The 12,798-nt window shown below is 35.3% G+C and overlaps 1 protein-coding gene across 9 annotated transcripts in view; it reads right to left on the bottom strand.

The window, feature by feature from the left end:
• ESRRG (estrogen related receptor gamma) overlaps positions 1-12,798 on the bottom strand; it is a 594,335-nt gene that overhangs the window by 57,557 nt on the left and 523,980 nt on the right. For all 9 annotated transcript variants that reach the window (XM_012745582.3, XM_012745576.3, XM_075997052.1 and 6 more), the window contains 2 exons: positions 4,045-4,155; positions 250-411 (listed from right to left, as the gene is read on the bottom strand). In XM_012745582.3, the coding sequence (XP_012601036.1) occupies positions 250-411; positions 4,045-4,155 (273 nt within the window). The remainder of the gene's footprint in view (positions 1-249; positions 412-4,044; positions 4,156-12,798) is intronic.

The following is a 12,798-nucleotide window of genomic DNA, read 5'->3' as shown; positions in this document are numbered from 1 at the left end:
ATCTCTTTATCTCACATTGGCAATAGGATCTTTATATATGAAAAAAATAACAAGATCTCAAGGTGGCACAAATATATAAACATTTATGATTCCATTAGGATCAGCACGATTCTGAATTAAGTGTGATTAAAAACAGACGTAGAGATTTTTTACAAAAACCTAATGAGAAAATTTTGGATTTGTCCAAATCTGCATACATAACCTAGGTAATTGATTGCAACCTTTTCTTTTTCTGTTCAGAAAATGTACCTGGAATATGCTTCGCCCATCCAATGATCACCACCAACTCTCTGTCGGCCAAGTCACACAGTGTAGTGAGGGCTTTGATGTCGCTGTCAGGGACAGTAGGGTCGGGCATGGCATAGATCTTCTCCGGTTCAGCCACCAACAAATGTGAGACAATCTTGTTATCTGCAGGATCAGACCAGAGCACTACAAGATCACTAGGAGTATCATCCCTCTTTTATAAACCCTAATGTATTTTGTGTTTTGAAAAATAACTCAAGCAGCCTACGATAAGCCCCAAATATTCCATTTATGGTTTAATATATGCATAGTAAACAGTGTTCAGGAAAACTCGTAACATGAACTAAGCCACTGCAGTCATAACAGAATGCATGCCTTTATTTGCTCTACCTGCTTTGGCTGGAATGAAGCATCTGTCTTGTAGTGAAAATTTTTATGGCGAACAGATAAGAGAAGTTAGATGCTTTCTGGGTTTGCTCTTTGATTCTTAAGTGGGATTTGGGGAAGTAGATTAAATAGTATACAACAGTTTTACAATAAAAACCCACAGTAAACCACTGAAATATGTACCATAATGTGGGAGGCAAAGCACTACTAATACCCATAGTCATAATGGGCATGAAAGCCATTAATTGTCTTAATTCCTTTAAAGAAGAACATAGGTCAGAGCCCTTCTGCCTGGGTGAATTACTGACTATATAACTCTATCTCTGTGGGATGCATTAAGTAGGAGTTTCTTTCTTTTCTCCCCCTCCCCACACACCCAGTCAACCTTCCAAATATAGCTACTATCAGTGTCCATAAAAATACTCCTACTTAAATTTCATAGTATTTTCTCTTCTGTGTGTCCAATTCTTTCATCCTCTATTTTCATCGGTTGTCCTTAGTTCATTCTCTGTTTCAGATTTATCTGTCTGAAATTTGTGATATATGTTTTTAAAATCCTTCATAAAATAAACACTAGAGACAAATGGAAAGCATCACATCAGATGTGTTTTATGGCTCAGGGGCATGTGAGGCTTTATGGAAGGGGCTGTAAAACCTCACTAACAGAATGATTTTTCTTGGCGGCCCTATTTTCAATGTCTATATGTAGCTTTAGAGTTTATACTTTCCTCTAAATGAAGAGATACAAATGGGTAAGAATGAACCCCCATATTTAAATAGTCTATGTAGTATTACTTTAGAAAATCAGGGCATTATAGGGGATTTTTGGTGAACAAAGCCAAAGTTTTCATTGTGTTTCCCAGACCATTTGCCTTTCACTCTAAGTCTTTAACTTTTTTAACCTGAAAAGAAAAGACTTCACATAACTTAGAATATAGCATGCTTTTAAGTCTCCTGTCATGAAATAATGAGACTTATTCAAGCTTTAATTAACACTTTTTCTGACATAAAATTTTTAAACTTTACTAATATGGCTGCCATATTAATTATATTGATTTCAAGTAGTCAACAGATAAGCAGTCATCGGCAGCAGTACTCAATTGTCCTCAAATTAAATATGCAGATTTGGGAGGAAGTATTCCCAAATACCATATTTTCTAGAAAAAAAAAATTAAAAATTAAACAGAGATTCTTTTTAATTTGCAGGATCTGCAAAGAATGACATTTGTTTCTCGTCCATGCTACAGAAACAACACCCTGTATTTTTAGTCATGCTTGAGAAAGTCTCAACTTTCATTGCTCTGACAAAGCAACAAAACCTGTCAGCACCCACTAGATTCTCAGGATTAGAAGAAAATGCAATAATAAAGGGCACCAAATTGTAGCTGGAAGAAATCATGATTCTAATTTTTTTTTTTTAGTATAGGGAAAAGGTACTAGCTTTAACCCAAGTCAACGGATACTTGACTTGAGGGTTGAGAGAAATTTGGTTGGAGCTTAGAAATTCCCCTAATTCAGAAAATGGAATAGCCGGCAGCACACTTTCTAGGTAAATCGTATTTAATGTTTTCCTAATTAGAATCAATAGAACCCAATTTCCATTCTTGGGCCTTTGTAGTACACAATCAGCCAGGGTCCAGAAGTCTCCCCAGCCTCTTGGCAAAGCCCAGGCACAGTCTCTTGACACTTATCTGACAGGATCTGAAAATTAAGTTTTATAAATGTTTGTTACAAAAACATACTAATTGGATGGACTAAGGAAAATTAACACAGAGGCCTTTAGATAATGAGTAATGATTTATTAGGAGCCCTCTTTATCTCAGACAAATGGAGCTCACTGAAATTGCTGTAATCTTCTTAAAGGTACTTGACAAGCCACTTCCCAATATCTCAGGTTTACAAAGAAAACCACAGGTGTTTCTCTATTATGTCCACTTACAAATGGGCTGGCGTTCATTTTTCTTTCAGTAGAGGAAATTATCAATGGTTTCAGTCAATGTTTGTCTATGATACATGAGAAACGGGCAGTCTGTATATTATTGAATTCAGGAAAACTAAACCTCTAATGAAATTAAGCATTAGTGTTTATTGCATTTTATTGTATTATCAGAAAGTTTTTTTATTATAATGTGCAAAATCAGCTTAATGCAGTACTAGATTGTATTTCCAGAACGCCAAACAGCTTATGCAGACTGAGGAGAAGATGCCAGATTGGACAGTTGAAGGTATAATCAACATAATGTTTTTTGGAAAGGCAAAAGGAAACTATGCCATATGTTCACTTAAGCTTTAATTTTATGTAAAACTGGTTGTTTTTCCTTTGACATAGCTAAAATGTCCTTTCATTTACAGTTCAGGGTCTGTTTTATTTATTTAACAGAGTCCCATATGCTCACATGTGTGACACACAGCAGTGACCCCTCCTGGAGAATATGAATAAGGAGTGGACACTTTCTCTTCCCTTGAAAGCGGATCAAAACCTACTCATGCCTTTTCTGGTAAGTGCTATAGAGGCAACTTCCTACGGTGAGTGTTGGTTGTGTCTTCTTAGACAAAGACAGCTGAATGTGAGAATTGTTTGCACCAAAGCACTTCTCAGTGCTTAGTATGAATCCTATGCATAAACATCCCAAAATGCTAGCTCTGTTGCACAACTATTAACTGATATTTCAGAAAATGGGATACAGTTACTGCCTCAATCTATATTCCAGCTCTTTTTAGTTAATGACAAAGAGAATGGGGCTTGCATTTTAGCAATGTACCAGTCATCCTTTCAAATTGCAACCTGGCATCATAAAACCATGGGCTCTTTAAAAACAGTTCATAATGCCTATAAGGGCATCTCAGATGGAACCAGCAACCTATGCTTATTATTAGTAGGGCCCATTCTTGTTTTAATCTATTGCTAGCTAGTGTGTTAACCTTCTATAGCTCCAAATTAATGAGGCCCCTAATGTATTTTCATTGGGAGGTTGAGCAGTCAAACTCATTTACTTAGTGAAAACTACAAAAATCACTTTCTTGTGAAATCTGAGACTAACAGCTCCAATGAACTAATGATCATAGTATGATCCATTTTATGTACCTCTGCAAATAAAGATAACCAGTAAATGTAAAATTCACACTATATAAGCTATGCATTAAAATGCTCATGCTCCCACAAAATGACTAGGTGAATAAAGGCTGGGGAGAGAAAACCACAAACATCTCTAAAAGAAGAAGAAGAAAAAAAGATAATTAGCTGAGTTGCTGGTGCTCCTCACAGACAATCCTTGGGAATAGAGCCACTGTTCTCCAACAAAGAGAAGTTTCCTTGGAGTCGGTACGGATGGGCATGCCAAAGCTGGTGTACAAAGAGCCAACTGGGAGGGTTTCATGTTCCGGGAAGCCAGACACAGCTGCTGTACTTACATGGCTTTTTGGCTGGCTGAACCAGCTGAGGGTTCAGGTATGGGCTGTTCTCCGCGTCTATTCTGCGCTTATACTTCTGCCGACCTCCACGTACTCTGTCAAGACGCACTCCTGTAGGCAAAGACAGGCACTGGTTTACTGTTCAGGTAAACATCTTTGAGACCAATCAGATACATAGACAATATCCCCAGGGGCACTTTGGTGACAGAGAGTAGAATGCAGAATGATCCAGGGATAGGAGAAGAACAAAAATAAGTGGTGGCTAAATTGGATTTGCCAGTGTTTGAAAAACAGATACCTGAAAGACATTTTATGCAAGGCCGTTAAGGTTACTATGTGCACATCAATGAAAAGATGGGTTTCCGTGTGGATTAATACAAAGAAGCTGTTATTTGGTGCTAGTGTTGTTTCTCAAATTAAAGACATTGGCATTTTGTATTCTCCTCATCAGTCACTCTTGAAAGCTCAATGAGTAGGACCAGGTAGACCAGTAGACCAAGAGCTATCCAACCCTCCTCCAGTCTGCCAGAGGCCTCCATATGGACCTGTGAAACTGAATAAGGAGCATCACGTGTGGGGGGCTGGCATCGCACTGCACGAGATTCAGTCCTGTGCAATGCTAGAATTGTTCCATATTAAAATGTCAATATGGGCCAGGTGCGGTGGCTCACGCCTATAATCCTAGCATTCTGGGAGGCCGAGGAGGGAGGATCGCTCAAGGTCAGGAGTTCGAAACTAGCCTGAGCAAGAGCGAGACCCCTGTCTCTACTAAAAATAGAAAAGAAATTAATTGGCCAACTAAAAATATATAGAAAAAATTAGCCGGGCATGGTGGCGCATGCCTGTTGTCCCAGCTACTCAGGAGGCTGAGGCAGGAGGATTGCTTGAGCCCAGGAGTTTAGGTTGCTGTGAGCTAGGCTGACGCCACGGCACTCTAGCCTGGGCAATAGAGTGAGACTCTGTCTCAGAAAAAAAAAAAAATAATGTCAATATGGCTCATAAGGGGAATGTTGCTTACATTTTGGCACATGTTTGTATTTCTTGTCATATGTGAGAAAACACAGAGCAGGTTTGGGCTGAACACAGTATAGAAAGAGGAGCTTCCTGAAGAAGGAAAGGTATGTTAACAGGACAGAGCTAAAGAATGAAGCTGGAAAGTAGATAAAAGCAGACCAGCATGAATAAAACGTTTTCCCAAACAGTGATGGGCTGCATCCAGATTCAGAAAGGTATTTTTGGCAATGGAGCTAAAAGATTAAGGAAAAAGCAAAAGGGGAAGAAAGGGATTAAAAGTACAGGAAAGTTTCATTCATATAGGGAAGTGGTGGGGAAGTGCTTATTAATAATCTAGTTTCTAGTCTATATTTGTAAACTTTAGGACATGACCATATAAATCTTTCTCAAATAAAGGGACAATTATTTGTAAGAGTGAGGAGAGACTGTGATATTAGGTTATACCTTAATTGCTATAACAGTGTAACATTTTTCCATTAATAAATTCAGCCATGTAATTCACTGTACATATTTTGTCATTTCTCAAACTGTTTAGGAAATAGATTTGGTTTAACAGCATCATCAGTATTATTATATTATTGAAAGGCCTCTCAGAGCCATTAATATGCAAATGGACTCTATAAAACTCTAAGAGGAAGATATATAGCATATGAAACATTTTGCAAACCAATTTAACAAAAGAGCCTGTTTTTTGGAATACTTATTAATGTCATGTGGAACATGTGAGTTGTGGGTTATCTGAATTATATGAAACAGTTTGAGAAAAGCTGATATATATCTGTGTGAATACTTACAGTGAATATATTACTCAAATGTTAAGAATTATTAGTGCTCTATAAGATAAAGGAAAACACTATTTTTTATATTATCTTAATAATACTACTTTACTAGTTGATTATCTTTTAGTGGACCACACAAACACTTGGTTCTAGATAAAGCCTGAATGATCACATTGAAGCATCAGAGTACAGTTTAAATGAAATCAGGAGACTTCAAGAGCAATTAAGTAGGTCAACCAAATAAATATCAAAAACCAAGGAAGTTAGGTACAGTTTTTAAGTATTCACTGAAAATTGTCATGCATTTGGGTCACAAAAAAGCTACATTTCCTTATTGCTGCTTTTAAAGCACTTCATGCCTTAGTAGAGCTATTCATTTGTTGCTCTAATTCCTAATGTCTATTTTTATTGTTTCTATATTTACTAAAGTTTAACACCTTCTACTTCCTTCCTCTTATCATGTGTTCTCTTTTCTTCATCTCTTCTTCTTCAAAACTTTCAAGATATTTTTCCAGTTTAAGGTGGTAACATTTTATCTGGATATCGAAGACATATTCAAACCTGTTTCATTGTAAGAGTTTTTAAAATTCAAAATCATATTATAAAATTAAAAGCATATGACACTAGTTATATCCTCAGATGTTTGTCATCCAATTCCAATCCAATGAGAACATTTAATCTGATATTATTAGAGGTGTGAAGAGAAGGCGGGGGGAGAGGGGAAGGGGAGAGAGAACAAGGACAGGCAAAAGCTAGAGAGAGAGGGGAAATATTTTGGGACATCTTTAAAGTTGTTGGAATGAAGATAGCTCACAGAATAAATCATGATTGGGCTTGTGGTGCTTGTCAGGGAATGTAGTCATCATTAGCAGTATATACTTATATACAGTACATATTCTCCAACCCAGAGTCAGAGCTGGTGAGTTTCTGACAATGGAGTTTGTCCATTATGAAGGCCCACAGAAGAGGACCATGGATGAATGACTTGACTCAAGGTCCTGGCAGGGAACAATCTGGACTCACAGTCATATCACCTGAAAGCCACCAAACAGCTTAGCCAACTGGGCCAAGTCTACAGAGAAAGTACAACACTGAAAGCTAGTTATTACATACCATGAAACAAAAAAATATCCATCATCAATTGACAGAATTTTTATTAAGTATTATGGGTCTTTGTTCATTTGTAGAGACATACTCTTTAAGAATTGTCAAATACTTTCCATTCCATTTCCTTTCAACTTTGAAAACTGACTTTGAAAAATATTCATATTACTTTCTCCGTGCTCCTCAAAAATCTAAGGGGGTGCTTTCTTACGTTCCCACTCTATCCTCTCCTGTGCGTGGGTAGATCAATAACTATCTGTCCATATATTCGTACATCCATATTATCCTCCCCATATATCCATTCATTTCAACTATACATCTCTCCAGTTTCTAAATATTCAATATTTTTCACATAAGCCATGATTTTATACTTCACTTCCTAAAATAAAGATCAGCTGGACAAAGCATTCTTTTATGACTTGTAATTTTACTTATATGATACTCTGTAGAATAAAAAAAACTAGATATTGATACTCATAAAAAAATTAATTATACAGTAAATGTTGACAGAGACTCAATATGGAGAAAAGTTTCCCCACCAAGTTTAGATAACAGTTAATGGTAAACATTTCTAGAGTCAATATATTTTAAAAGATCATAATAATTAACATGAAATTTTCATTCTCTGTCAAAAGCAAGAAGATCTTGACGATTTCAAACACTCAAACCAAGTAAGCAATATTTCTACTGCTTTTAATCTCTTTTCAAAATCTGTCTTTTGTTCATTGTCTAGTGGTATTATTATTTTCATCATTATTATTTGGTTTAGTTGACTTCATGCTCAGTGAAACGTTTGAACCAAAATCCTAGTAACACAGAGCTGCAACTGCTTTTACATCATATTAAAACTATTCATCAGTCTATTCAATTGCTCTGGGGGGAAAATCCCACCTAGTGGTACCAGTTCCCTCCCCCAGGAGGGACAATCACATAAACACACCTACACACAAGTGACATAGGTCTAAAAATTAAATCAGCTCAAAATATATCTTCAAACATGTGGACAGAGCCTCTCTCTCCTTTTTTTTTCAGTAGCTTGAAAAAACACTTAACAGTCTCTTTATTTGTATATCTTTGAAAACATGTACTTAAATTTAATAATGTTATTTTAAATGATCTGATAAAATGCTGTACAGAAATTATTACGATATCTCTATAACTTTTTTAAATGATTTTTCAGAAAAACAAAAAATAAAAACACTAATACCATTAAAACACCATGTCACAAATGAGACAGGATTATAGGGAATCAAACATCAGATTATGAAAAGCATCTCTCATACTTTTAAGAAGACTCACTAGAAAACAAACTGTATAATTGGGATACAACACTTCTTATGAGGAAGCTAATTTCATAGTGAGAAAAGGTAGATTGCAAATGACAAAAGTATTTAGCAAAAGACCAATGCTATTGAAGTTTGAAATCCTGTAAATCAAACACATTGAATGAAAATTCTACCGCTACTGCAATTGCCTGGATATAAACTTAAGCCATGATTTCTCATTAGTAGGAATATATGCAAATGTTATGTTGAGTTAAAAAATAAATATATATTCATTAAAAAAATTGAGAAGGGGACAGAGAGAAAGAGAAAGATAATAAAAACCACAAAAGAAGAATATTTTTAGATAATTCTTTGTAACTACAACTAATTTATAGATAATTCTTGTATTCTCTGGTCTAAAATTTTTAGCACTGCATATATCAAAATTAAGGATAACTAATTATTAATCTATAAATCCCTGTGAGTTTGGTCCATTATCTCTAATCATGATTTTGTGATGACTAAAATTTCTCACTTTAATGCTTTCAATTGTGATAATATTTTTTTCTTAAACATTATGTAAAGAATATGTCAAAGAAAATAAAGCATAATGTGCAAGACAATGGTTCAGTTCTTTTTCTGGCTTTTTCAATAAACAGCTCTGTAAACTTTGATGAGTCCCTTAACCTATTTGCTTTTCCAAATATAAGATGGATATAAAGAGAATATGCTCCCTGATGTTTTGCAATAATGATCTAGTAATAATATGTCACAGATATCACAAAAATGCACATTTAAAATATTTTATAAACCTTAAAGCCATGTACCTAGAACCAACTGACCTTTAATAAAGCATACAAAAACATATACTGGGAAAACACATCCTATTCAATAAATGGTGCTGGGAAAAAGAATGAAACTGGATCCCTATCTCTCACCATATACAAAATTAACTCAAGATGGATTAAAGACTTGAATGTAAGATCTAAAACTATAAAAATTCTAGAAGAATTCCTAGGAAATACTCTTTTGGAAACTGGCCTAGCCAAAGAATTTATGACAAAGATCCCAAAAGCTAATGCAACAAAAATAAAAATAAACAAATGGGACTTAACTAAAATAAAAAGCTTCTTCACAGCAAAAGAAATAATCAACAAAGTAAAGACAACTTACAGAATGGGAACAAATATTTGCAAACTATGCATCTGACAAAGGACTACTATCCAGAATCTATAAGGACCTCAATTAACTCAGTAAGAAAAAAATAACAAATAAGCCTACTTAAAAAGTGGGCAAATGACATCAATAGACATTTTTCAAAAGAAGCTAATAATAAATGGCTAATAAACATATTAAAAAGTGCTCAGGCTGGGCATGGTGGCTCATGCCTATAATCCCAACACCTTGGGAAGCTGAGGCGGGAGGATTGCTTGAGTCCAGGGGCTAGGGACCACCAACATAATGAGACCCCATCTCTATAAGAAATTTTAAAAATTAGGTGGGCATGGTGGCTACCTGCCTATAGTTCTAGCTACTAGGGAGGCTGAGGCAGGAAGATCACTTGAGCCTAGGAATTTAAGGCTGCAATGAGCTATGATTGGGCCACTGCATTCCAGCCTGGACCAGAGAGTAAGATTTTTGCCTCTAAAAACAAACGAATAAAAAGCTCAACATCACTAATCACAGAAATCCAAATTAAAGCCACAATGAGATACTAGATTACTCCAGTCAAAATGGTCATCATTAGAAAGTCAAAAAATAATTGATATTGGTATGTATGTAGTAAAAAGGGAGTGCTTATACACTGTTGGTGGGAATGTAAATTATTACAACCTGTACAGAAAACAGCACAGAGATTTCTCAATGAACTAAAAGTAGATCTACCATTTAATCCAGCAATGCCACTATGGGGTATCTACCCAAAGGAAGAGAAGTTATCATATCAAAAAGATGCCTGCACTCATGTCTATCACAGCACAAATCACAACAGCAAAGAAAGGGAATTAAGTGTCCAGCTGATGAGTGGATAAGGAAAATGTGGTATATATATATACCATGGACTACTATTCAATCATTGAAAAAAAAATGAAATAATGTCTTTTGCAGCAACTTGGATGGAGCTGAAGGTCATTATCCCAAGCAAAGTAATTCAGGAATGGAAAATTAAATACTGCATGTTCTCACTTATAAGTGGGAGATAGGTGTGGGTGTGCATGGTCACACAGAATGGAATAATAGACACTGGAGACTCTATAGGTGGGAGAGTGGGAGGAAGTGAGGGATGAAAAATTACCTGTTGGGTACAATGTATACTATTCAGGGGACGGGTATACTAAAAGCCCAGACTTCACCATTATACAACATATCCATCCAACAAAACTGCATTTTTACCCTCTAAATCTATTGAAATGAAATAAATATTTTGTTAACCTTAAAATGCAAAGTAAAAATAATGAGGATTTAATCACATCATTATTTTGTTGAAATACTGCTATATTATTTTACTGAAATATATTTTGCATCATGATCATTTATTGAACATCTATCCATATAGAGTTTGACATTCCATCCTGCCTCAATTCTATAGGAAAAAGACTGGAGGTATGGTGGAGTCGTAAGGTAATTTAAAGGATAAAAGCCAAATAATTAACACTATTTGATGTCTATAATTTATAGAAATAGCTGCTATCTCATTTTATTTACTATTCATTCTTGTCACTAATAATATAATTTAGATCTGTGATTATATTAGAAGAGATACAACAATGAACCAAAATTCTATTTTAAAAAAGATGCTTTCCCAGAGTTTAGCTGTGAATACACAATACAAAGTAGAGAATTTATAATTATCCAATTAACCTAACATATTTAAAAGACTCACACTAACCATTTTAATAGGAACAAACAATAATAATAGTTACTATCAGAACCTCAGAAATCCAGATTTGTCATAAACAAACATCAATATAATCCAAATATTTCCCCTAAAGGTGACAAAGCCTATCTCCTTATACTTTTACAATCTTAAATACAAACAATTTCTGTTTAGACTTCACTTGTAAAGCACTTTTGAAAAAGTTTAAAAGTAAGATTTCTCCCAGGAAATAAGATATCCGCAATGTTCAACATTTGACAGGATTTGAAGTTAATTAAGGCAATTGGATTTTCTATTCATGTGGAGACTACCATTATCTGTTTTTTTTTTAAAGATTTTTTAAGAGTTGGCATTACCTACCTAATAGAACATTTCACATTGCTTCTTCTTCCAAATACTGCATGTGCGTATGTTGCCACAAGGGAATTACAAATCTTATACGTTGTCAGAATTTACAAAATTGAGAAAGCAAGAGTAGGGCAAGGAGGAAAAAAAAAATGCTGTGAGGCAAATAAACACCAATAGAAGACAGTTCAGCACAAGGTCCTCTTAGGTCAGCATATTTTAAGCCTACATTTTATGCCCAAATGCAAATTTTCGTAATATTCTATAGTCCAAAGTCAAAAGTATTTTTTACATTTTTAATAACACAAAGTCAGAGGCATTTCATAGGATAATAAAAAACCTCCCCTTTGGAGAATTACAGAAGGATACCCTAGCCTACTTTCCTAATTTAGAGAGAAGACATCTATTATATTGTCCCCAAACAAAAGTTTCTAAAAAGCATTACTTCACCACAGATCCCTGGAAGACTTAAGAAAAATGCAAACAGTTATTATTAAAGTAATACTTTTAAATATTTTGAAGGTAATAAACACTAAATAAACAGTCGTGTTAAATAAATATTATCAAACGTGGGTTGTAGGTGAATATCGGCAGCAGATTGGAAAAGCAAGACTTCTGGAATAATTGGGTAAAAAGGGTGAGAATTTTTTCCTGCACCGTTTGTCTTCCTGATACTGCAGGTCCCTTTGCTGCCTAAGACAACCTCCCTCCTTCCCTTGAGGAAAAGAAATTTCTGACGGCGCCCTTGAATTCCCCTAAGAGTTCTGTGAGGAAACCATCATACACAGAGGATAGAGCAAATCCCTTTGAGGAGCTGTAGGAAAAGCAGCAAAAGGAGATTAGCAGTATCAGACACAGCAGCGGGAGTTTTAGTGGCAGCCTCTGAGGAGATTCTCCTTTGGGGCAATATCCTGACAGAATGCACCAGTTTAACCCAGAGTAGCTGTGCAGATTTTAGGCTCCTCAGTAAGGATATGAGTGAAAAGTCATTTGTATATTCACATGTATACTCCAAGGAGAATCTGTCTTCTCCCTTTTTTTTTTTAAACAATATTAAATTCTTGAGGATCATGTAAGACAATAAAAGAAACCAATCTCTAGATAATTTTCTGTAATCATATTGCCCCTTCTCAAAATACACAGTGATACTGTTAAATATGGCTTCATGATTTAGTCCCTTTCTTCCTGTTTCGACAGCCTTTGACTTCTCAAACCTACCTCTCCTTACCAAGCAATGTCTTCATTATTAATTCAATGAATCCATCTGTGCATGAAGTATTTTGGCATATACCAAAATAGTAGCCAGTTACTAGCAGTCATTGGTTACTGACAACTTATCATATGCTAGACGATGGGTTAATGGCTTTCCATA

The sequence above is a fragment of the Microcebus murinus genome, chromosome 23 (assembly GCF_040939455.1).
Source record: "Microcebus murinus isolate Inina chromosome 23, M.murinus_Inina_mat1.0, whole genome shotgun sequence".
Classification (NCBI taxonomy): domain Eukaryota; kingdom Metazoa; phylum Chordata; class Mammalia; order Primates; family Cheirogaleidae; genus Microcebus; species Microcebus murinus.
Note: the sequence above shows the minus strand (reverse complement) of the source record. Positions and strands in the feature narration are given on the sequence as shown.